The 26,991-nt window shown below is 50.8% G+C and overlaps 1 protein-coding gene across 1 annotated transcript; it reads left to right on the top strand.

Annotated features, from left to right (window-relative positions):
• On the top strand, window positions 3,344–9,336 carry LOC8082005 (protein STRUBBELIG-RECEPTOR FAMILY 7). The gene is made up of 16 exons (XM_002468344.2): window positions 3,344–3,791; window positions 4,832–4,964; window positions 5,061–5,132; window positions 5,218–5,292; window positions 5,381–5,452; window positions 5,541–5,612; window positions 5,727–5,798; window positions 5,887–5,952; window positions 6,031–6,096; window positions 6,179–6,474; window positions 6,562–6,851; window positions 7,199–7,470; window positions 7,986–8,121; window positions 8,410–8,540; window positions 8,634–8,790; window positions 8,881–9,336. The coding sequence occupies exons 1-16, from the start codon at window positions 3,650–3,652 to the stop codon at window positions 9,019–9,021; spliced, it is 2,193 nt and encodes a 730-aa protein (XP_002468389.1). The 5' UTR covers window positions 3,344–3,649; the 3' UTR covers window positions 9,022–9,336.

Here is a 26,991-nt window from a genome sequence, read left to right as displayed (position 1 = left end):
TGGAGAAGATTTTTAAAAATTAATAAAAAACAAATTAATAGCTCGTTTGGAAACTGTAAGACAAACCTATTAAGCATAATTAATCTGTCATTAGCACATATAGGTTATTGTAGCACTTAAGGCTAATCATGTGCTAACTAGGTTTAAAAAATTCGTCTCACGATTTTCAACCAAACTGTGTAATTAGTTTATTTTTTTTATCTACATTTAATATTCCATACATGTGTTCAAAGATTCAATGGGATGGATGAAAATTTTTTTAGATGAGCAACTAATATGTTAATCACAGAGAGAGAGAAGAGAGGAAGTCGCATGTGGCATTGCCATCAAATCACATCATGGCAGGCATACATACGAGCACAGGATAACATGCTTTTAAGATTGTAATCATAGATCCAAAAATGGTCCGCTGCAGCTTTTCAGAGCTGCTGCGAAAGTTGCCAATGTTCGGCTGTTGCAGCTAAGGGTGTGTTTGGTTTAGCAGGCTAGCCCAAGTCTGTCTCTAGCAAGTTTGTTTGGTTGCATGCGCTGCGGAGCCTGGCTAGGACAAATTCGTGTTTGGTTTAGTGGCTTGGTTTGTATACAGTCATCTCTTTCTGGAGAGGGTGAGTTTACCTTCCTTTGGAGCATTCTCTCGAGCATCTTAACGGCAACATCTTGGTGGCAATGTCCAGGACTCGGATCTACCCAAGCGAGCGCCTTGACCCCCTCGACAGAGGTGATCTCGCGTGTCTACACATCCAGCTCGTCGGCATCGTGCAGCGTCAGGTCGACCCGGAGCAGCTTATTCCCGACGGAGATGGCGAGGAGGAGCGGGTCGGCGAGGGTCCCGCTCGATGAGGTGGAGCGCGGCGTCGAGGGAGCTCGGGAGGCGGAGCCAGGCGACCTGGAAGCCCGAGTAGGTGGGCGATGGGATGCGCTCGAACCCCAGCACAGCCTCGTAGAAGGCGGCGAGGCGGACCACGTCGGAGGTCTCCCGCGCGATGTGGTTGAGCTCCAGCCGACGAGGCGTCTCGGGTGTGATGCAGTTGGCCACCACCACGCGCCACTCCTCCACGACGGCCACCACGGCGGTGGACCCCACGTGGTCGCACTTGTGCGCGTCGCAGCGGCAGGCGCCGCTGGCGGCCGCACGCCTGCCCGCCGACATCACCGGGCCCAAAGGGACAGGGAGCCGGAGCCGCCGCCGCGTTGTTGCCGGCCTCGACCCTCCGCCTCGACCCTGCAGCCCTTGCGGCCTCGACCCTCCGCGCGGCGTCCCAAATGGAGGCCTCCGCGTCGTTGCCAGCCTCGACCCTGCAGCCCTCCGCGGCCTCGACCCTCCGCCGAAGCAGCCGAATCCACGTCGCCGTCGCCGGAGCAGCCGATTCCACGTTCTAGCCCCCATCCCCACCGCTGAATCCATGTTGCGGACTGGGCGCACGGCGTCGGGAGGTGACGAGGAAGGCAGCGTCGGGAGGTGACAAGAACGGCAGCAGACGGCTGGCCAGAGCCTGGCTCAGTTGGGAAGCCCGATTTGGGCTTCCAAAGCTGGCCAGGTTATCTCTGTACGGTTGGCCCAAGTTGGCTATGCCCTAAGCCCTCTTCAACCAACCAAACACACATTTTTTGGTCCAAGTCAGTCCTGGCCATATGTGGAGGGCAACCAAACACACTCTTAAGAGTTTTAGCTCTACTAGACACTGCTATTTGATTTAGCCGTAAATTTTCTAGCGCCGCTAATTCGGATGTTAGAATTTTTTTATTCTTTTACTTTATATAATATAGATGTTGCAGCATAATTGTTGTGTTCTTCGATCACTTAATAAATATAATCTATCGAGCCAATTATTTAGGTTGTCTATTTTGTGTGTTTAAGGGCACTCCCAACGAAGAGAATCACCATAATTTTTATGTATATTATTTGTACTGCTACCTAAGTATTTTATTAATATAGCAAAGTAATTATTAAAGAGAGAGAGCAAAAATAATAGAAAATTGAGTCTAAGTTAGAAACAATGTCTACACGAGAGCCAAGACATGAAGGGATGTGATTTGTAAAGAATGTAGTATATGTGATTGGATAAAAATTTTGTTCCGTAGAAATTATCCATTAGGTCCATGATTTCTATATGTGATGTTGTGACAATATACAAATTACATATTGTTTCTAGCACTGAGACTGTCTCAAATAAACTTTTCTTAGTTCTTTTTTTGCGTTGATGGTGCAATATTCGACGATCATCCAAATATGCCTCTGTCTGGAAGTTGTAGTTTTATTTTATGTGGTGTTTGTTTAGGTTGGTTTTTATGTTTTCTCTCACCTTTCTTGCTTTTATAACTTTGGGCTGATTCTGTGGTAATGAAATTTAGGTAGGACAATTCGTTCTGGTGATCTCCTAAAACAAGTTGTATAACTGATTACATTTCTTATTAAATATACTTGAATTTGACTAATATATATTAAAACTATTAATATTTATGGTACATAATTAGTATCATTGATAAATCTTTGAATCTATTTTTAGAATATATTTATTTGAAGATATAAATGTTACTAAACTATAAACCTAGTCAATGTTAAAAAGAAGATGTGACCAATACTCATTCCATGGTGACAGTTAATTAGGGATAGAGGGAGTGTAAACGAAGCAACGTGTTCACTTTTCCGAGTCCCAGCACTAACAGTCCGTGTTATTATTAACAGGGTCACGCACCCATATTTTTATGGATTATATATCCTGGAGAGAGCTGTACTCAACATCTACTGATACCACAAAGAAGAGAACAAAAGCACCGCCCAGCGTGCTGACAGTATCAGAATAATCTGCGACGGTTCGTGGACAGAATATCACTAATGATTCTTTTTTGTACCCTCTGCCTGTCACAGCTGGCTAACACAACACAGGGGCCAAAATTCCTCTGCCGCTGACCATGCCAACTGCCAAGTGCCAAGGCACTTGCCACGTTATTCCCTCACCAGGACTCCAAAATAGCCAGGGACATCCATAATCCCATGTTCATCAGTGGTTAATCAACGTAACGACCCATGTCCTGTCCGTCCCCAATAATTGCCTGTTGATTATCTGTCCTTCATATGACCTACTGCACGTAGGAGTACTAGCACAGCATTCTCAAATCTCAATGATAAATGAAGAGATTGGTTGGGATTTTTTTCCAAACAAAAAAACTCCCGCAATTCTCATAAATGAATTGATTGATTGGGATTTTTTTTTCAAACGAAAAAAAATCCGGAATTTTGTTGCCCAACGTTTTTTTTTACAAGGATTCCCGAACGTTACTCCTGCCTCCCGGCCAAGGCGAAGCGAATCACGAGGATGCCCATGCTCCTGACGCTGACAGGGATGCCTAGCAATTAGCAAAGCAATTGACCTCACCATCGCCCGGGTTCTTGTCCCGGCGCTCTGCTGCCAGCTGCTGCCGTGCTAGCTTCCAACGCGCGGACACGCGATTCATTCATCACCAACGTCTTGAAAAGCGGCAGCGTGATCTGTAAAAAAAAACAGCGGTAAACCAGTCGGATTCCGAGGAGCCTGAATAAACAAGGGAACTCCAGAGGAACTCCTCCCGGCCCAAAAAGCACTTTTTCCTCCTCGCGTCCCGTCGTCAGGGACAGGGAGGGAGGGAGTGGGGAGCATTGCTGTGCGGGATGCCGAGGAGGAGGAGGAGCGGAGGCGGTGGCGGGGTGCTGGATGTGGCGCGGCGGCTGATGCTGCTGTCCCTGGCCTGCTGCTGCAGCATTTCGCCAGGCGGGCGGATCTTCGCTGCTGCGGACACTGACCCCAACGATCGTGAGTTGGAAACTTCTGCTTCTTCTTCCGTGTGAATTTGTTTGTTTATCGTGTCGCTCTTTTGAGCTCTGTCTGCTGGATGTGTTTGGTTTGGGAGAGCGTTGGATTTGTGGGTGGCTCTAAGCCAGGCCTATATACATATAGATGGGTTGATCTTCGTGCTGCGTTCTGGTAGATTCGGTTTCGGAATCAGGAAGTCGGGCCAACTGCTATACCCTCCGACCAAATCTTTGCTTTCTCTTCGCGATTTTCGTAATTCTCTACTTACGGTTAAAGGTTACTTTAGAATTTTGGGTTGTGGAGGTCTTTGCTTTGTGCCAGGATGCTCTGAATTTTATCTTTTTTCTACATTGCGAAAAGGATGGTGTCTGAATTCAGCTGTTTCTTCGCACAAAACCTCATCAGCTGTGCTGTTCACCATGCGTCCGGCAGTTTCTGCAGTATTCGTTTTGCGACGAAATTGCACAATTTTTTGGTGGATTTAGACGGGTAATTCAGCAACGTGAATGCACGGGATTCATTGTTTCTGGACTGTTCTACGTGCTGTCTACCTATTGTTGTTGTTATCCTTTTATTTTCGTTCCATTCTGTTTTCAGTTCTTTTTTCAAGACTTTGGTTTCTGATATACTAGAAATCGGAAGCAGTAATACCACATACCTTCTCTCTATTAAAAACAAATCCCTATTATATTAGCTGATTCCTCTGAACTCTATACCTCAATCAGCAACACTTGAACTCAAACTACTATTTTTAGATTCTTGCATGTGCTGACGGAATCGTTGGATAGATGAGTAACATTAGAGAGGGAGATTTTGGTTTTAACAGCGCCCCTAGATAACACAAAAATTTTCCTTTCACGCAGCTTCTTGACATATTCTTTAGCTACAGCATGGTGATTGTACTACAGATTTCTCCAAGAGCTGCACTATGATAATCTGAATCTATGCATATTCTTGATACTTCAACTTTGCAAATGAACTGAGATTTGTGATGACACCTCCCCTAGTACTGTTCTAATTTGTTGCACTCTCGCATGCAGTTAATGTCCTCAACACGCTCTTCACCAGTCTGAATTCTCCTGGGCAGCTCACAGGTTGGCAGGCAAATGGCGGCGATCCTTGTGGCCAGTCATGGAAGGGCATTACTTGCTCAGGATCAGGGGTCACTAAAATGTGAGCCTTGTGATGCAGTATAGTTGCAGGCACCTGCTAGCACAACTTCATTTCTTACTCCTTCTCACCATATTCCCCTTTTGTTTGTTGCTGTAGCATATTACCAAACTTGTCACTCACCGGAACTTTGGCCTACAACATGAATAACTTGGGTTCATTAGTTGAGCTGTGAGTCCCTAATTATAAATTTCGCTCAAACTTGTTCATTGCGAGGCTTCAGTTGATAGGCACTCTAAATCAACTTTTGATGCAGTGACATGAGCCAAAATAACCTTGGCAGTGGAGCTCAAATACCGTACAATCTTCCCAATATGAAGCTTGAGAAACTGTAAGTTCCTATAGTGAATTTGTGCATTTGGAAATTTCTTTAATTATTCTGGTGGCATAGCTGTTAGATGATTCTTCTTTTTGTACAGCAATCTTGCAGGAAATCAATTTGGTGGAAATTTACCCTACTCGATTTCAACGATGCCTAATCTTAAGTATTTGTGAGTATTCTTGCATCCAAAACTTGATTTTACCTTGGAATATGTATCATTGTAAGGGATAAATGATTTTTTCCCTTGGCGCATGCAGAAACCTTAATCATAACCAACTACAAGGAAACATCAGTGATGTATTTTCCAGCCTTTATAGTTTGTCAGAACTGTAAGTGCTTTGTGGGCATCGTTAGATGGGTCTTAATCTTGTGTATTAAAACCCCTCATTTTTGTTATTCCTTGTGTTTTGAGTATCTTTATTTTCCTATCTAATGTAATGCAGGGATCTCTCCTTTAATTCTCTTAGTGGTGATCTACCACAAAGTTTCACTGGATTGTCAAGCCTGAAAAAAATGTATGAAATGATACATGCCTGTTTATTTTCATCTCCTATACATGCCTCATTAGAATGTTTTGCATTAACCCATTCCTTTTCTTCTCAGATATTTGCAGAACAACCAATTTACTGGTTATATCAATGTCTTAGCTAATCTCCCTCTTGAAACTCTGTGAGTAATCAACTGTGCAATTCAATGGTGCTTTATTTGCATGTTCAGTACCATATCTCATAACCTGCTTGCCTCTAGGAATGTTGCGAACAACCATTTTACTGGTTGGATTCCTAGTCAGCTTAAGAAGATAAACAGTCTACAGTGAGTTATCTTGACTTCTTGACATGCAACTGCTAGAGAGCTATATCTTGTAGACTTGTACTAATACACTTCTTGTGTATAGGACTGATGGAAATTCTTGGAGCACAGGACCAGCACCACCGCCACCTCCATATACAGCACCGCCGCCTCCTCCAAACCATTGGAACGGTGCAGGTCAGCATGGTGATGGTTCATCAAGTTCTGGTGGAAGATCTGGCATAGGTGGTGGAGGTGTAGCAGGAATCATTATATCGTTGCTGGTTGTTGGATCAGTTGTTGCATTTTTCCTGATCAAAAGAAGAAAACGCAAAGCTGCTATGGAAGAACACTTTGAACAGCACCAGCCGTTCACTTCCTTCCCTTCAAATGAAGTTAAAGGTCAGTTACTTGATGACTGTCACACTTGAGAGATGTTTCCACAGCTTTATCTAATTATGTGAATATTTGCTTATACACATGTTGCAGACATGAAGCCTATCTATGAGTCCACCGCAGTAGACATAGAGTCTTTGGCTTCACCTGCTTCAATTAATCTGAAACCACCCCCGAAGATAGAACAGAACAAATCATTTGATGATGATGATGATGATTTTTCAAACAAGCCTGTTGCAAAGAAAAGTAATATAACACCTATAAAGGCAACTGTTTATTCAGTTGCAGATCTACAGATGGCAACAGATAGCTTCAGCTTCGACAACCTTGTTGGAGAGGGTACTTTTGGACGTGTTTACAGGGCACAATTCAATGATGGAAAGGTATGCTATATATCTTCATGTCAAAATTCCTATGTGTTTCCAAAGGTACGCGAAAGTTTTTCTTGACTTCTGTCTTTAAGATCTTTGAAACCAGGACTAATATCTTTAGTCAGCTGGATACATACATGTCCACAGTAACCCTTATGTCACTTCATGTATATATTATCACATTAGTGAAAGGTGACAATTATAAGGAGCTAAGAATAAGCTATATTTCTGGAGCGAGGTGTTGCTTCGATTTTTCTGTTATAATATTTTCCCTGTTACTTTCGAAAGCACTTATGTAGTGGGATATAGTAGTCGAACCCTTTCAATATAAGGTACTTACTTTTGTTTCCTTTATCTAGGTTCTGGCCATCAAGAAATTAGACAGTACTGTGATGCCATTTCAATCATCTGATGACTTTGCTGAACTGGTCTCGAACATTTCAAAATTGCACCATCCGAATCTGAATGAGCTTGTGGGCTATTGCATGGAACATGGCCAGCACTTGCTTGTGTATGATTTCCACAGGAATGGATCGCTTCATGATCTACTCCACCTTTCAGATGAGTACAGCAAGCCACTTAGCTGGAACTCTCGTATCAAGATTGCACTTGGCTCTGCACGTGCCCTGGAGTAAGTGGAATTGTGGAAATAAACTATATATTTTTTTCTTAATCTGGATGTATGAATTATGATATTGAATATATATGCTATTTAGTATTGTGCATGATTTTAAATATTGTAGAAATTTCCCTGTCATGTGTGGCTCAACCTAACTGGACAGTAAAAGGACCTTGTTTGTTTTCATCATCCATGTAGTTGCACAAGTGACTTCTTATTAGTGGCCATCATATTAACGCTATTACTGTTGACCATATCATGCTATCCATATATGAGCTGGTAGCATCTTTGCGTATTACTGTTTTACATAATGGAATAAAACCAAATATAGACTTTTGTTGGGCATATTTTCTGCTCTTTTCTAGTTCTGTGGATGTGCACGAACATTGTCAAAATATCACAGAGTGATTGAAGAACATGCTTCAGTGATTATTTGAGCTTTGTTCATTACTTGATATATACTATGCCTTTTTTTCCTTATGAAATATGTAGCTCCTTATAACTTTAAACTGAAATATAACTTGTAGGTACCTTCATGAAATATGTTCTCCATCCATCATCCATAAGAATTTCAAGTCATCAAACATTTTGCTGGACTCAGAATTCAATCCACACCTTTCAGATGCTGGACTTGCAAGCTTTATTCCTGATGCTGAATTCCAGGTAATGGTCAATATACTAACATCCATTTCAAGAAGACTGATTGCATAGTTGAGTTAAATGAACTTAAGCACATGGAGAAATCTTTGGTAGTTGAGCTATTAAAATGAACAGTTTGATGAGTCTATATAAGTTCATGTATATATATATTGTACAATGATGGAAAAGCAAATATCTTTTGTGTCCTCCTGGTTATCTAGTATACATCATCTATGCAATTCTTACCCAGCCTTTCAGACACTGGCTCATTAACCATCTTCATAATGTTGATCACCAACTAAACTTGTGCAGGCAGCAGAACAAAGTGCCGGATACACTGCCCCAGAAGTGGACATGACCGGTCAGTACAACCTCAAGAGTGATGTCTACAGCTTTGGAGTCGTCATGCTTGAGCTATTGACAGGACGTCGGCCATTTGACAGGTACACTCCCATCATCTGTCTTTAAGCTTTCTTTTAGTTATAAATTTGGTATTGATGATCAGATATGCCATTGTATGACTGTTTCCATTACAGCTCTAGACCCAGGTCAGAGCAGTCACTTGTGCGGTGGGCAACACCCCAGCTGCATGACATCGATGCATTGGACAGGATGGTCGATCCTGCACTCAAGGGTCTATACCCAGCCAAATCTCTATCCCGATTTGCTGATGTCCTTGCCCTGTGTGTCCAGGTAGGAGTTCCATTCATCATCCTTGCAGGATAGTCATAGCATATCCATCTAAATAAAATCTGAACCTTGCGAACCAAATTCTTGTTGCAGCCTGAACCAGAATTCAGGCCACCAATGTCAGAGGTGGTGCAAGCATTGGTTCGACTTGTGCAGAGGGCCAACATGACGAAGAGAATGCTTGATGGAGATACTTCTCGGCGACCAGATGACCAGGACCAAGATTTCATATGACAAGCTGAACTCGAGCCTTTCAGCTACTTCTCAGATTGTATTTATTTCGTTTGACTAGCACCCAGCAGAGAGATAATCACACAAGTGGAAGAAACAGAACTTTGTCAGCTTCGCCAGTAAATAATCACAGGTTTTTCTTGGTAGAAAAGGAGTTGTGCTCTATGGACTATGGTTGATGGTTGTATTGTGTCACCGAAATAGTACCTTCATCTTACACTAATGATATTCTGTATAGTGTCAACTGTCAAGTTTGCCGAATGTTAAAATAATCAAGTAGTTCAGTGCTGCTGAAACAAGTTGCACGATGAGTAGTCATTTTAGTCCTATCACCTGAGCTTATTTCTTGAACTTTCAAAATGACAATTTCAGATTTTTTTTTGAAACAAACAATTTCAGTCCTCGTACTTTACTTTTGGCCTAGTTTTTATTTAAAACTATCAAAATAACAGCTTCAGTCCTTCAACTTTGCATTAGGCTCAATTTCACATCTGAACTATCAAAGTGCATTTCAGACCTCAAACTTTTCTTTTTGACTCAATTTTGTCCCTTGAACTATGTGGAACGCCTTATGCGGTTATGCCTCATCAGTACCGGCAGCACCTACGGTTGGAGATGGAAAAATAATATTCGGATGAAATCTTCAAATGGTTATGTCAAATAATAACCAATTTTTTCAAATGGTTACAAAGTCAAATAATAACGCTAGCCATTAATAATTATAATGCATTATTTCAAATGGTTACAAAGTCAAATAATAACCAATTTTAGATTAAAAAAATATGTTTTTGTTCATAAGTTAAAAACAATATGCTTTTATCCATAAGCTAAAAAATAATATTTCGTTGTTGAAATAGATAGAACAATAAATATATAGTTGAACTGTATGATATCTGAATTTGAATATGGATTCGAACCATCATATCATCGGAGCACGCAAAGAGAGCTTAATTAATAATGATTATTAATCGCTTACAATAGAAAAATAAAACAAAGGCGCTTAGCTCGTTCGGTACGAACTGTTTTGTGTGGCAATGAAGCCTGGGATCACGCAAGAGCCGGTCTAAGCGTCGCTGCTTTTCAAGCGTCGGTGCCGTCCGTAAGCGATTACATATTATTTATGGTATTTTGTGAGTGTCCGTAATTTGGATAAGGCTGGAGTACACGTTGGCAAAAAAGCAGCCCAACGGCCAATAGCTGCCCATAAGTGTCGACCATTGTACAGGCCCTCACGCAACTAGAACTATGGCGGGCACTTGGCCGTGTTCAGTTTACGTGCAAAAAATTCACGACACTGTAGCATTTTTGTTTGTTTGTGATAATTATTGTCCAACTATGGACTAACTAGGCTCAAAAGATTCGTCTCGTAAATTTTAACCAAAATGTGTAATTGGTTTTTATTTTTGTCTATATTTAATAATTTATACATGTATCTAAATATTCGATGTGACGAGAAATCTTGAAAAAATTTAGGTTTTTAGGTGGAAGTAAACAATGCCTTAGGATTGCATGTAGGGCACGCGGCCCTACACTCATCCACGGTGTCGAAACACAGCCCCCTCGGCAGTACTGTCAAGCAGCAGTAGCAGACATGTTTGGGACACAGTCTCGCTTGGCAGAAATTCAGCACCACCTTGCTCACATCTACAGTACTCCACTCCCAAGTGCGTCGCGTTAATGCTCGTAGTAGTCCCCACATTTGCAAGCCCCAGAGGACGACCTACTACAGTTGATGTGTTCATCAGTACGAAGTAGGATAATATATACAAATTTGCAACGAATTCAGTGAAAAAAGAGAGATAAAAATCTAAACTTTACATTGGGCTACAGGCGTCAATGATGCTACGAGAACGATCATCATCACGCACGCAAAGCCACCACACGAGTTCGTCGTACTCATGCTAGATCTTAACGGCAATGGAACTCAGTTACGGCCGCTACCTGTTACAGAGTAATCATTACCGCCATTTGTTTGATTCAGCATATAGATAGACGGGAGCTGCAAGAGAAAGAATGCATAAAAAAAATAAATGAAGAGGTCAGAGAAGAACACACGCCCCTTATCCGATTTGTTGATCTCCCCAATCTAATCTAATTTGATGCAAATCGTCTTCTCCGCATACCCCTCTCACAAAGCATCCCTTTCACTGAAAAATCCCATCCAAATCAAGAACACGACCCACATTTAGGGTTTGGGGAAAAGATTGGGGTCAGAGGGAGAGGAAAAAGGGGAAGGGAGATGGGATGGGATTAGGCCATCCTCACCGTGGACGATGCCGGAGCACATAGAGACTGGACTGGCGGATCTATAAACCGACCAAGGGAGTGCTAAATAATAGAGAGCTAGAGATTTTACGAGCCACTGTACATGATTCAATCTATCATAAACACCGTTGTTGGGTACCATAACAAGGGATACCCAAATCAGAATAACAAAAACGCGAAGGAACATACTAATTACAATCATCAGGGCCTCGGACGCAAGTTCCGACTCGGCCGACCCCTCAGGGCCTCGGACGCAAGTTCCGACTCGCCCGACCCCTCAGGGCCTCGGACGCAAGTTCCGACTCGTCCGACCCCTCAGGGCCTCGGACGCAAGTTCCGACTCGCCCGACCCCACAGGGCCTCGGACGCCAGTTCCGACTCGCCCGGTCCCGTCCAGGCTCGGGCACCGGGCCCCACTCCACCTGGTCAACAAGACTTCCCCCGACGTGACGGATGTGACGGCCCCCATGACGCGGCAGGGCAAGGAGACGACTGTTCCAACCGCCCCAGTCAATGTGGCCTTACCTCTGTCACTATACACCCTTACCCCTGTTCACTGTAGCACATTATCGCACAGTAGAAAGGGAATGGGCGAGGTAAAGCCGCACCACTGTTTGTGGTCATTTCCCACTGTTGACAGGATATGCAGCAGTGACCGGTGATCCGACCCCCGCGACCCCTACAGGACTCGGTAACCCTCTACAGGAGCAGCCATGCCGTCGACCATCCCCCAAGGACGAGATGGACAGGCCTCAACAGGGTCGGGACTGTGTTTTCACCCCTCAAATAAAAGAAATCTACTCATGTAAATACCTGGCCTCCCCTTGAGACTATAAAAGGGGAGCCAGGGTTCACAACTGGGGGACAGGTCCAGAACACGCACACAACACTCTTTCGCAGAGCAGCAGCCCGCACTCTGTCTACACCAAGCCGAGACCTGGGACTTAGCCCTCTCTCGCAACCAGCTTGTACCCCCTACTACAAGCACCTTTGGGTGCAAGGTTATACAGAATCCACCACTACACTGGACGTAGGGCATCCTTAGCCCGAACCAGTATAAACCCTCTGTGTCTCACTTGCATCACCATCCAAGCTTGGTCAGTCACGCAGATTTATACTTGTTAGTGCTAGACCGCGAGTCTAGACGCCGACAGTTGGCGCGCCAGGTAGGGGCCTTCTGCGTGACGCTCTCCAGTCCCTACTGGGGAGGTTTGGATGGCAGACGGATTTCACCCGCTCCGTCGCGGCACCGTCATGATGTTTGGGAGTTTGGAGTTCATGTCCCTCGGTTCCGGCTACGACATGATCCTCCTCCCGCCACGTGACAACGTCGAACCTAGCCCCGAGCCGATCCCACCACACTCAGAGCGTGGGAGACGTTCGGGACACCATGCGGGGGGCCCACGGAGGGGGCGTCAAAGATCTAGGATCTCCGACCCCACCACTGAGGCCAAGGTCCGTCCGGTCTTCCCCCCGCATGTTCCTCATCAGGTCGCCCGCTCCTCCGGTCCAGCCGGCGCTAGAGGAAGGGCTCGCGGGGCATCAAGCTCCGCTCCTAGGATCAACAGAGGGTCATCGCGGCCCCCCGTCCCACCCCGTTCAAAGGGGAAGGCACGGCCCACGCCCATCCCCCGCAAGGGGGACAAAGGGGCCTCGACGTCCCGTCCTCCTCCACCTGCGGATGACGTAGCAGCAACGGCACCTCCCGAGTTACCTTTCGGGCTCAGGAATGCCGCCGCTACCTACGCCTCTTCCGTAAGCACTTCATTAAGTGCGTACGCGGAACTTCCCGGGCACCACTTAAGGTCTACACTGGACCTCGTCTCCACACCGCCCGTCTCATCCTACCCAGAGGACCTCACCTCGGGCAACGACGAGTGGGCCGGCGCTGATTTCTCCGGGTATGGCGACCCGGAGACTTTCATGCGTTTCCTGGAGGCCAGCAACTATTGTCTCGGCTACTCCGACTCCGACGATGAAAGCTACGACCCGTCACGAGAATGCTTCAACATAGAAGTCGGAGGTACGCCGCACGGCGCCCACGCGGACGCAGGGCCCTCTAGGCAAGAGGACGCAACTCCACCTCCCAATCCAACTCCCGGAACCAATCTCGGAGCCCGTGGGGTGGCATCTGCCCCCGCTGGGGGACACCATCCTGACCTCGCACAGCTCGATGAGCTGGAGGCCAGGCTCGAAGAAGAGCGCACACGCCTCCGCCAACTCCGCGAGGCCCTGGTCCGAGAGCCGTCCGCCCGCGGAGACGGGGGCGAAGCCAGACGTCGCGCCCGAGACGTCAACCGTCGCATTGTTGCGGACCAAGGGGAAGACGCCCCAGTCTTCAGCACGACCAGCCAGAATGTGATGGCAGCCGCGCTCCTCCTCAGGGCGATGCCCGAGCCTTCGACTCCTGAGGGAAAAAGAGTGCGCCAGGGGCTACGTGGCCTTCTGGAACAGGCTGTGGTGCAGAACGCGGAAAGTTCTGCTTCACAATCCCACAGTGCGAGACATCGAGGGGAACGCCCCCCTCCTAACAAGGCACCAACGGTACAGGGTCCGCCGCCCCCTGACCCACAAAGGGGCGACAAGGCCCCGTCGGTGCACGAGCGCGTCGGAGCAGGCGCGAACGTGCAGGCCACCCTCGAGGCCAGGCGACGTGACAGGGATGAAGCCGAGTCCCGACGATACCGACCCCGCCGAGGTGGGAGGGACGACCCCGATCACGATCGCAGCGCGTCACCAGAGCCTCCGGGTCCCCGCGTCTTCAGCGAGGCCATACGCAGGGCCAAGTTCCCGGCGCGATTCCGACAGCCCGCCAACCTCACCAAGTACTCAGGGGAAACGAACCCTGAACTCTGGCTGGCGGATTACCGCCTGACATGTCAGCTAGGCGGGGCAGATGACGACATGCTTATCATCCGCAATCTCCCACTCCACCTGGCCGACACGGCCAGGGCATGGCTCGAGCACCTCCGTGGGCGCATGATCCACGACTGGGCAGACCTGGTCAGGATCTTTGTCGGAAACTTCCAGGGCACATACGTGCGCCCTGGGAACTCCTGGGACCTCAGGAGCTGCCGACAGAAGCCTGACGAGTCCCTCCGTGACTTCATCAGGCGATTCTCCAAACAATGCACCGAGCTCCCCAACATCACGGACTCCGACGTGATCGGAGCCTTCATTTCCGGTACCACCTGCAAGGAGTTGGTACACGAGCTCGGACGCAAGACCCCCACGAGCACTAGCCAGTTGCTCGACATCGCCACCAACTTTGCCTCAGGCGAGGAGGCAGTCGGCGCCATCTTCTCCGACGGTGCGGCTAAGGGGAAACAGAAGGCTGAGGCCACCGAGGCCTCGGGCTCACGCGACCCAAAGAAGAAGAAGAAGGGTCGCAAGGGGAAGCAGGGACAGCCGGACGACAACCTGGTCGCTGCGGTAGATCGCAAGAACCCCAAGCGGGCTCCTGCTGGCCCTGGCCTTTTCGACGAAATGTTGAAAAAGCCATGCCCCTATCACAGGGGACCAACCAAGCACACCCTCGAGGAGTGCACCGTCCTCCGTCGGTACTATACCGACATCATCACCAAGGAAAGCACCGAAGAGCCTCCCAAGGACGACGACCCCGAAGGGGAGGTTTTCCCCAAGATCAAGAACTGCCTTCTGATCTTTGGGGGACGCGTGGCTCGCCTCACTGCGAGTCAAAGGAAGCGCGAACTACGAGAGGTTTGCGCAGTTAGCGCTGCTGCGCCCTCGTACCTTAAATGGTCCGAGAGTGCGATCACGTTCGACCGACAGGATCACCCGGATCGGATTCCCAATCCCGGGAGCTATCCGTTGATCGTCGACCCCATCATCGCCGAGACCCGTCTCACTAAGGTACTGATGGATGGGGGCAGTGGCCTCAACATACTCTATGCCGAGACTCTGGCCCTCATGGGGATCACTAAGTCTCGGTTGAGGAACGACACTGCACCATTCCATGGAGTGGTGCCGGGACATCGTGCCCACCCCCTCGGACAAATCGATCTACCCGTCTGCTTCGGGACCCCCAACAACTTCAGACAGGAGGTCCTCACTTTTGACGTAGTTGGGTTCCCAGGGACCTACCACGCCATCCTGGGACGACCATGTTACGCCAAGTTCATGGCCGTCCCCAACTACACTTACCTCAAGCTCAAGATGCCAGGACCAAAGGGCATCATCACCATCAGCACGACCAGCCAGCACGCCTACCAGTGCGACGTCGAGTGCGTCGAGCAGGCCGAGGCTCTGGCAGAATCTCTGGCCATCCTTACCGGCCTCGGTGACTGCGACCAGGACGTCCCCGACCCCAAACGTCACGCCGGGAGCTTCGAGCCGGCGGAGGAGACCAAGCTAGTTTTCCTCGACCCCGGGACCTCTGAAGGCAAGGCACTGAGGATCAGCTCCAGCCTCGACCCCAAATAGGAAGTGGTGCTCGTCGACTTTCTCCGCGCGAACGCCGACATATTTGCGTGGGGTCCCTCGGACATGCCTGGCATACCGAGGGAGGTCGCCGAGCACTCCTTGGACATCCGAGCCGGCTCCAAACCCGTGAAGCAACGCCTGCGCCGATTCGACGAGGAAAAGCGTCGGGCCATCGGAGAGGAGATCCACAAGCTGCTGGCGGCCGGATTCATCAAGGAGGTATTCCATCCCGAGTGGTTAGCCAACCCCGTGCTAGTTAAAAAGAAAAATGGGAAGTGGAGGATGTGTGTAGACTACACTAGTTTAAATAAAGCATGTCCAAAGAATCCCTTTCCATTACCTCGTATCGATCAGATAGTCGACTCCACCGCGGGATGTGAAATTTTATCTATTCTTGATGCTTACTCCAGCTACCACCAAATCAAGATGAAAGAGTCCGACCAGCTCGCGACTTCGTTCATCACCCATTCGGGATGTATTGCTACGTAACCATGCCTTTTGGCCTCAAGAACGCGGGGGCTACATATCAACGATGTATGCTCCAGGTTTTTGGGAACCTTATAGGCAAAACGGTAGAGGCATACGTAGACGACATCGTTGTCAAATCCAGGAAAGCGAGCGGCCTGGTTGCCAACCTGGAAGAAACATTCCGATGCCTCAGGGCAAAAGGGATTAGACTCAACCCCGAAAAGTGTGTATTCGGGGTCCCCCGAGGCATGCTCCTTGGGTTTATCGTGTCTGAGCGAGGGATCGAGGCCAACCCAGAAAAGGTCTCGGCCATCATGGATATGGGTCCCGTCCGTAACCTAAAGGGAGTACAGAGGGTAATGGGATGTCTTGCCTCCCTAAGTCGTTTCATTTCTTGCCTCGGAGAAAAAGGGCTGCCTCTGTATAGGTTACTTAGGAAATCTGAGCACTTTTCCTGGACCCCCGAGGCCCAGGGAGCCCTTGACAAGCTCAAGGCTCTGCTCACCAAACCTCCCATCCTGGTGCCCCCCGCCGAGGGGGAACCACTTCTTCTTTACGTCGCAGCCACTGATCAGGTGGCCAGCGCAGTTATCGTGGTCGAAAGGAAGGAAGAAGGGCACGCCCTGCCGGTCCAAAGGCCGGTATACTTCATCAGTGAAGTACTCTCCGACACAAAAACCCGATACCCCGAGATCCAAAAATTACTCTACACTGTAGTGTTGGCTCGGCGCAAGCTCCGACATTACTTTGAATCACACCCGGTCTCGGTGGTTTCATCTTTCCCTTTGGGAGAAGTGATTCAAAACCGAGAGGCCAATGGAAGGATTGCCAAATGGGCTATAGAGCTCATGGGCGATGGGATCACCTATGAGCCTCGCAAAGCCATAAAATCCCAGGTCCTGGCAGACTTTGTGGCGGAGTGGACTGGGACTCAGCTCCCACCCCCACAAATCCAGCACGAATGCTGGACCATGTACTTCGACGGGTCTCTGATGAAAACTGGGGCCGGCGCAGGCCTTGTCTTCATCTCACCCCTCGGGGTAAGGATGCGATACGCAATCCGGCTCCACTTCCCCGCTTCAAACAATACAACAGAGTATGAGGCCCTTGTGAACGGTCTTCACATCGCGATCGAACTGGGGATCAAGCGGCTCGACATCCGAGGCGATTCTAGACTCGTCATCAACCAAGTCATGAAAGAATCTAGCTGCCATGACCCAAAGATGGACGCATATTGCAAGGCGGTTCGACGCCTGGAAGAGAAATTCGACGGCCTCGAACTTAACCACGTGTTAAGAAAGTATAATGAAGCCGCCGACGCGCTCGCCAAGATGGCATCCGAGCGGGCCACCGTCCCCCAGGATGTTTTCGTCAGCGACATCTACAAACCTTCCGTCGACTACAAGGACGACGGGGGGTCGGATAAGCCCCAAAACAAACAGAGTGCCGACCCCAAAGACGTTGTCACCCAAGAACAGGAGGCCATGGACATCGAGCCAGAGCCACCTGCGACTGACGACTCGCCTGATTGGCGCTACCCTTTGCTTCAACGCCTGGTCGATGGCACTCTGCCCCTGGACCAGGCTGAAGCGAGACGCGTGGCTCGACGTGCCAAGACCTTTGTCCTCCTCGATGGGGAAATGTACAAACGCAGCCCCTCGGGCATCCTCATGCGTTGCATCCCACGTCAGGAAGGAGTCAAGCTCCTACAGGACATACACTCGGGGGCTTGTGGCCATCACGCCGCAGCTCGAACGTTGGTAGGAAATGCCTTTCGACAGGGTTTCTATTGGCCAACCGCCGTAGCCGACGCCATAGAAATCGTAAGGACCTGTGAGGGATGCCAGTTTTACGCTCGGCAGATACATCAGCCCGCCCAGGCCTTGCAGACGATCCCCATCACCTGGCCTTTCGCCGTCTGGGGCCTCGACCTAGTCGGGCCCCTGCAGAAAGCGCCCGGGGGCTTCACCCACGTGCTTGTCGCAATCGACAAGTTCTCCAAGTGGATCGAGGTCCGACCCATCACAAGGATCAAGGCCGAACAAGCGGTACTATTCTTCACGAATATCGTCCATCGATTCGGAGTGCCGAACTCCATAATCACCGACAACGGCACACAGTTCACCGGACGAAAATTCCTACAGTTCTGTGACAGACACCACATACGTGTGGACTGGGCGGCAGTTGCTCACCCCAAGACCAATGGTCAGGTCGAGCGCGCCAATGGCATGATCCTCCAGGGCTTGAAGCCCAGGATCTTCAACCGCCTGAACAATTTTGGCAAAAGGTGGCTCAAACAGCTACCGGCCGTCGTCTGGAGTCTGAGAACCTCCCGAAGCCGAGCCACGGGCTTCACCCCGTTCTTCATGGTCTATGGGTCGGAAGCCATCCTCCCCACCGACCTGGAGTACGGGTCTCCAAGGGTACAAGCCTACGACGAAAACAGCGGCAAGACGTTCCAAGAAGACGCGCTGGACCAGCTCGACGAAGCCAGGGACGTAGCCCTCCTGCACTCCGCCAAGTACCAGCAGGCCCTCCGCCGATACCATGCGCGGCGGATCCGAGGCCGAGCATTTCAAGTCGGCGACTTGGTGCTAAGGCTCAGATAGAGCAACAAGGGTCGTCACAAGTTCACACCTCCCTGGGAAGGACCCTACGTCATCGCCAAAATCCTCCGACCCGGGACCTACAAGCTCGCCAATGAAGCAGGGGAGGTCTTCAAAAACGCATGGAACATAGAACAGCTACGTCGCTTTTTCCCTTAGAACTTTTGTAAAAATTTCTCATTTGTTCGTCACCTTGGAAGAATAAATGAAAAATTAAGTCATATGGTCCTTTTCTATCAGGGAGCCTCGGACCTGCCCAGCAGAGTCCGAGCCTCCCTCGGGGGCTACATAGGGGGGAACCCCCGTGTCAACTCCAAATCTTTTTTCTTTTTTCGTGCAAGTCAAAAGAACCCCGACCCAAGGACTTCCCCCTTTTTTCTCTTAGAAAGTTTCAAGAAAACCAGAAATTCGCCCCACAAATCTTAAGGCATGGGCTCTAGGAAAGGTCAGCGCTCACGAGCAAAAGACCGCTCCTACTCACCTTAGATTCGGGGGATAATTTCGGACTTCTAAAAACTACTAAGGGAAAAAAGGAAAAGGACTTAGGCTTGGGGTTTCTGGCTATCGCAAGTAGCTTACCCGACCTCGCGTTGCCGAGGTCGGATCGGCATAAGGAAAAAGAAAAAAAGACATTCACGAAAAAAGATTAAAGAGCAATTACACAAATATCTACATTCAACATTAAACGTTGTATAATACAAGGCCTACTGGCCCCAACATCCACAAAAAGAAAAAAAAGAAAAACTAAGAATTCTATGGCCTACTCAGGTCCTTGACCCCCGAGGGGGGGAAGCTCCGCCTCATCATCAAAAAAGGCAGCCAAGGCGTCTCCAGGGACAGTCGCGGCGTCATCGAGCCTCTGCACCTCCTCCTGGGCTTCTACTTCGTCGTCAGGGAGGACGTAGCCCTCACAAACCGCCGGCAAGTCAATGCCGGCGTAGTGAGAGCTCACCACTGCCAAGGCCTTCTTTACCCCGGTATGGAGCGCCTCCCTCATCTTCTCCCTAGCCCGGGAGTAAAGGGCCTCGACCCGACTCCGCAGCGACGACCCCGACACCGAAACCCCGAGCCCCTCACACGCCGAGGTGACCACGGCTTCAAGAGCCGAGCGGTTCGAAGCCTCAGCGTCGAGGGACTTTTGCAGGGCCTCGGCAGTAGAGGTCGCCTCAACCACCTTCCTCTCCAAATCTGATCGAAAAACAGAACAAGAAACAGGAAGTCAGGAAAAGCCGACTCAAAAAATATAAAGGGGGTCCAGGGTAAAGGGCGCAAGTCTTACCCTCGGCACGCTTCTCGTGCTCCGCCGAGCTCTGATGCCAGCGGGCCACCTCGCTCAGAGCCCCGGACAGGTCGGTCTGAGCTTGGTTCAAGGCAAGGTCTTTTTCGGCGAGCAAAGCTTCAAGCCGAGCGACCTCACCCTTGTACCCCTCAGCTGCTGCTTTCTGCGCCTCGGACTCTTGCGTGAGGGCCCCGATCCTCTCCTCCAGGGGGCGACCTTGTCTCGGGCCTCCCGAGCCTCGGTGGCCAGTGCTGAGCACTTCTGCCGAAGGTCGGCAGAAATCTCGCACTCCTTCGCGAGCTCCCCCTCGGCCGCCTCCCTGGCAGCCCTCTCCTTCTCAAAGGACGCCCAAGCATCCTTCTCCCGACGGAGAAATACCGATTTCTCCTGGGAGGTAGCCTTGAGCGCCTGCAAGATTAGAGGTCACACAGGGGGTTAGTACCGCAAGGGTAAGCACAAAACTATTTTATAACACAGATAAAAACCTTACCTGAGCCAAATTATACATATCGCGACCCACGAGCTGGGTAGCTCGGTTGAGGGCCTCGACGCCAGCGCGCCCACACGCATCCAGGCCCTGCCAGAGATAATCCTCTGACGGGTAATCCAGAACGAATCTGGCTCCTCCCTCGGCATCGCCAAGGTTGGGCCAGATCATGGGACTCTTGCCCCATCCAGCTTCTTCCTCCCTCCCCACCGCAGGGGCCTCGAGCGCCGCACTGGACGCCACGAGGGCTCGGCTTTCCTCAGCATGCGCAGGCCGGGCCGCACCTCCGAGGTCTGCGTCCTCCGGCCCTTGGGGCTTCGGTGCCCCCGCGTCTTGCCCCTGGTGGCGCCCCGCCTCTGCGTAGCCTGGAGGCGGTGGCGACGCAGGCCAAGCCGACCCAGGAGTCGACTGAGCCCCCCTCTTCATAGCCTTTAGGGGGGCCAGCGCCACCGAAGGAGCTTTTTGCTTACGGCTAGGGGAACAAAGTCAAGTCAGAAGAAAGAGAAAAACAAAAAATCGACAGAAGAATCAGGAGTCCCATCTTTACGTCGCCCGGGGAGCAGATTTCCTATAGGAGCCCGGGGCTCCTTGCGAGGCCCCCACAGCGCCAGGAGCCGGCGGACGAACCCTCGCCTCGACTGCCGACGTCGCAGGGGGCGCTGGGATGGCCTCGGCCTGCGACACCTCCGCAGGGGTACCGGCTCCCGTCCCGGACGTTGGGATGGGCTCGGCCGGACCCTCCGGCGCTACAGACTGAGGGGTGTCCTCCGCCTCGGCCTCCGACGCCTTCTCCCCCTCTTGGAGGCCCACGGGGGCCGAATCTTCACGAGGGGCGCCACCCTCGTCGTCCACAACAATTTGGGGGACGGGCTGCCCGCCCCCCGGAGTCTGGGTCCCCTCGCGAGTCTCCGACCCACCTCGGGCCTTTGACCCCTCCGGGGCCTCGATCCTCCCGGCAGGAGGGACTGCGTCGTCCTCCTCCATCAGCTCGTCGAGCCAGTCGACGTCGCCGCCCCCGCCCTCTATCTCCGAGACTGAAGTCTCAGGAGACGGGGGCGGGGCGACCCCTGCCTTCTCGGCTTCACGGCGGTTTTTGGAGGCGACCTCCCGTCTCTCCGCCCTTCGCGCCGCCTTAGCTTTTTTGTCTTCCTTGACCTTCTTTTGTTCTTCGTTCCGGGCCCGATTCTTGGCCCGGATCTCCTTGTCCTCTGGGACAGGGGGTGGGGAGTCCTTGACGGCCCCGATCCCCTGCGGAGCAGGAAGATCAACGAGGAGTCAAGCGAAAGAAGAAACGAAAGCAAAAGATCAAAATAAAGAACACCTTCTCACCAAAGAAATATAGCCCTTTTCAGGGCGCATCGGCACCACCCGGGAGTTCTTCATCTCCGGGTGCGTGGTCTTCTCGACCCGGGCGGCAATGTCCGAAGCCGATATCGGCTCGGCTAACATCCTCGTCCCTGCCCAAGGGACGTCCCGGGTCATTTTGAACATTGGCACCCGGCGCTGCGCCAGCGGAAGCAGGCTCCTCTTGTGGAACACCGTTGCCAGCGTGGCCGCAGTAACTCGGGCCTCTCGTAGCTTCTGAAGCCCCGCAAGAAGCGGGGCGAGCCTTTTTTGCTCCTCGGCCGGAGCGCCCCACGCCCACTTCTGGGGGGCCTCTGTCACCATCTTGCCGGAGTACTTCGGCAGAAGACCACCGTCATTCCGGAGGTAGAACCACGCGCTTTGCCACCCCCGGTTTGACGATGGCATCGTGGTCCAAATGTACAGTCCGGACCGTTGCTGGCGAAGCTGCAGCGTGCAGCCGCCGGCCCGCAGGGGGATCTTCTCCTTCCCCACATAGCGGGCCGACATGTCCGCCTTGAAGAGGTGAAGCCAGAGGTTCCAATTGACAGGAACCCCCATGAACCCCTCGCAAATCGTGGTGAAGACGGCGGCCTGCATCACCGAGTTTGGGTTCAGGTTGTGCAACTCCACCTCGTAGTAGTGGAGGATGGCCCTGATCAGGCGGCCGGCCGGAACCCCGAACCCCCGATCTAGGAACGACAGGAAGCACACCACATAGCCCAGAGGCAGGTTTGGCTCCCTGTCGTTCGCCGAGGGAACGATCCATTCCGGGAACCCGACGTCCTTGAGAGGACGAAGAATCCCGGCCCTCACGCGCGCCTCCAGCGCGGATTTGGTCACGTTGCTGGGCGGCCACGCCTCGACGACGGCCATGGCTCTGGGAGGAAGAAGGAGGCCTGTGCGATGGAGGTAGAAGAGACGGCGGCAGAAGAAGGGGCAGGAGGCAAAGGTTTTGTGGCGCAAGAGCAAGAGGAAAGAAACCAAAACCCCAGCGGCCGCTTTTATAGAAGGGAGCGAGCCACGACCACGCCCCTGCGAGGAAGGCCAAGAGAGAGAGAAAGAGAGCAACCGTCGCCCACTCAGGTGAAAAACTCGAAGCGCCAACTCCCTCCGATTCCCGCGCCCGCCGCACGCACGCATTAAATTCGCAGGCGAAACGTCCCGTCCAAACCGGGGCGAGACGGCACAGCCGTTTCGAGTCCCCACGCGCCGCGCCTCAAAAAGAGCGCCCTGAAAAGTTATGACAGGGCGGTTCCTTCCAAGAGACGCGGCGCCCGACCCCCCGCTGGCTAAGCATCGCATGGAGGTCTCTGTCGGGCGTCAGACTCCGTCTCGCCCGACCCCAACATGAAAGAACGGGTCTAAAGAAAACCTTTTAAGGCCCAAAATCCCCAGGCCATGGCCACCTACGTTCCAGAGGTTTCGAGACTGACCTGCGACACAGGTTCGAACAGTCGCCTCAGGATAACTGAGTGAGGGATGACTGGAGATGAGCACGATAGAGGCCAAGGTCCGAACCCTGCAGGGAGTCGGCGCATCTTTGCAAGTCATATCCGAGACCCATGCGGGTGTCACGAGAGTGGGATCCCATCGAGGGAGGCATCGAGCCCTCGGGACCTAACGAACGGTTCCGACATCCACCGTGACTACCCTCGGGTACCTTTTGAGATGTGCCCATAAGGCCACTAGCCGACCCCTATCGAACGGGACTCGGACATTCACTCGGATCTACCCGCCTGCAACTCCCGGGAAGTGTCGTCACTCGCCCACCGAGGGTAGGACGGCACGACCCACCCCTCCTCCGAGCGAAAGGAAGAATGAGGGACGGAATTACAAGACGAGAAAGAACCTGATCGACCCTCGCGGGGAAAGGGCTCGGGGGCTTCCTCGCACCATGGCAACAGACACTACGTGTAAAGAACACGCAAACTATCCCATAAAACACTCCAGACTAAAGATGTCAAGGGGTAAAAGCCTTTGAAGGAATAACACCATTCCCCCAAAAGTCTCGGGGGCTACACCCGGCGGGTGCGCTCGCGCGCCCCCCCTCGGCAACAGTAAAAGGCTCCGAGTCGACTACGGTCCACGGGGAAAGAACCCCTAAAGAGGTGACCTCACCCCTTCAGAAGTTCGGGGGCTACTGTTGGGTACCATAATAAGGGATACCCAAATCAGAGTAACAAAAAACGCGAAGGAACATACTAATTACAATCATCAGAGCCTCGGACGCAAGTTCCGACTCGGCCGACCCCTCAGGGCCTCGGACGCAAGTTCCGACTCGCCCGACCCCTCAGGGCCTCGGACGCAAGTTCCGACTCGCCCGACCCCTCAGGGCCTCGGACGCAAGTTCCGACTCGTCCGACCCCTCAGGGCCTCGGACACAAGTTCCGACTCGCCCGACCCCACAGGGCCTCGGACGCCAGTTCCGACTCGCCCAGTCCCGTCCAGGCTCGGGCACCGGGCCCCACTCCACCTGGTCAACAAGACTTCCCCCGACGTGACGGATGTGACGGCCCCCATGACGCGGCAGGGCAAGGAGACGACTGTTCCAACCGCCCCAGTCAATGTGGCCTTACCTCTGTCACTATACACCCTTACCCCTGTTCACTGTAGCACATTATCGCACAGTAGAAAGGGAATGGGCGAGGTAAAGCCGCACCACTGTTTGTGGTCATTTCCCACTGTTGACAGGATATGCAGCAGTGACCGGTGATCCGACCCCCGCGACCCCTACAGGACTCGGTAACCCTCTACAGGAGCAGCCATGCCGTCGACCATCCCCCAAGGACGAGATGGACAGGCCTCAACAGGGTCGGGACTGTGTTTTCACCCCTCAAATAAAAGAAATCTACTCATGTAAATACCTGGCCTCCCCTTGAGACTATAAAAGGGGAGCCAGGGTTCACAACTGGGGGACAGGTCCAGAACACGCACACAACACTCTTTCACAGAGCAACAGCCCGCACTCTGTCTACACCAAGCCGAGACCTGGGACTTAGCCCTCTCTCGCAACCAGCTTGTACCCCCTACTACAAGCACCTTTGGGTGCAAGGTTATACAGAATCCACCACTACACTGGACGTAGGGCATCCTTAGCCCGAACCAGTATAAACCCTCTGTGTCTCACTTGCATCACCATCCAAGCTTGGTCAGTCACGCAGATTTATACTTGTTAGTGCTAGACCGCGAGTCTAGACGCCGACAGTTGGCGCGCCAGGTAGGGGCCTTCTGCGTGACGCTCTCCAGTCCCTACTGGGGAGGTTTGGATGGCAGACGGATTTCACCCGCTCCGTCGCGGCACCGTCATGATGTTTGGGAGTTTGGAGTTCATGTCCCTCGGTTCCGGCTACGACATGATCCTCCTCCCGCCACGTGACAACGTCGAACCTAGCCCCGAGCCGATCCCACCACACTCAGAGCGTGGGAGACGTTCGGGACACCATGCGGGGGGCCCACGGAGGGGGCGTCAAAGATCTAGGATCTCCGACCCCACCACTGAGGCCAAGGTCCGTCCGGTCTTCCCCCCGCATGTTCCTCATCAGGTCGCCCGCTCCTCCGGTCCAGCCGGCGCTAGAGGAAGGGCTCGCGGGGCATCAAGCTTGGTCACCATCCAAGCTTGGTCAGTCACGCAGATTTATACTTGTTAGTGCCTAGACCGCGAGTCTAGACGCCGTCAACCGTAATTTTAGTACCAAATTCAGAGTTGTGTTCAGCTAAAATCTACTGTTGTCTGTTGTTTAATAAGAGACAAAAGCATACCAGCAGCCTGCAACAGGAGAGACGACACGAGCAGCAGAACTGCGGAGCGTGGGACGTGGCCACGTGGGTGCCTGGGCGGCTGGCTGTGGCCTCCGAGCGGAGGCCAAGAGCGGAGGCCGGAGGGCTGACGGCGGGGCGAGTCGGCTGTCGGCGGGGTCACGACCCTGTTCGCGAGGACGGCAGCGGCCTGATGGGGGGCACGGGGCGGCTCGCGGAGGACGAGTGCGTGCGGCCGCTCGGCTCGAGGACGGGGCGCGGCAGGGCGGGCTGGCGCTAGATTAGTGATAGTTTTGGGCTGGGTTTTGGAGACTCGTTCCCTGGTAATTCGGCCAAGGGGTAATGTTGTTGCGAAGGCCCGTATCCGTTACCGTGGGAGCCGATTCCAGCCCAACTGAACCAAACAAGAAGCAACGTTATCAAATAGCAAAGGTGAAAAAGTCTACTTTTCGTCCCTCAACTTTCACAAAAGTTTGTTTTTTTCTCCCTCAACTCTAAAACTGGATAAATCATCTCTCTTAGTTTTTCAAGCCGTGCTTTTTATCTCTCTAGAGTGGTTTCGAAGGCGGTTTTTCTACGGTGAATAGTGGTTTTGCTAAAGTATTTTTGTCTTTTTCTTTTTTAATTATTTCGGCTGAATATTTGAAAAACCATAGTAAATCACAGAAAAATTATAAAATAAAAAATCCAATTTTGTTGGACTCCACATAAGTAGATCTCCACAATGAACATATAATATAGTATGCTTAAGTATAAAGTTTTTGCTATAAGGTTTTGACTTTTTTTTTATTTATTTCGACTAAATATTTGAAAAATCAAAGTAAATTATAGAAAAATCATAAAATATAAAATATAATTTTATTAGACTCCACATGAGCATATCTACATAGTGAATATATAATATGGTATGATTTAGTATAATTCTTTTGTTGTAACTTTAGATCTATGCTTTTCTCTAATTAATTGAAATAATTCATAGCTGCAACTTTTATAATTATTTTTTCGGACTAAAACGTAGATATATTATATGTTCGTCATGTATATATACTCATGCAGAGTCTAAGAAAATTAGATTTTCTATTTTATCTTTTTTCTATGATTTACTATGATTTTTCAAATATTCAGCCAAATAAATAAATAAAAGAAAAGGAAAAAACCTTTATAGCAAAAACTTTGTACTAAAGCATACCAAATTATATGTTTACCATGTAGATCTACTTATGTGGAGTCCAAAAAAAATTGGATTTTCCCTTTTATGATTTTTCTGCGATTTACTATGATTTTTTAAAGATTCAGCCAAAATAAATAAAAAAAGAAAAAGA

Source organism: Sorghum bicolor, chromosome 1, assembly GCF_000003195.3.
Source record: "Sorghum bicolor cultivar BTx623 chromosome 1, Sorghum_bicolor_NCBIv3, whole genome shotgun sequence".
In the NCBI taxonomy this organism is placed as follows: domain Eukaryota; kingdom Viridiplantae; phylum Streptophyta; class Magnoliopsida; order Poales; family Poaceae; genus Sorghum; species Sorghum bicolor.
The sequence above is the reverse complement of the archived record's forward strand: the minus strand, read 5'-3'. Positions and strand labels throughout refer to the sequence as shown.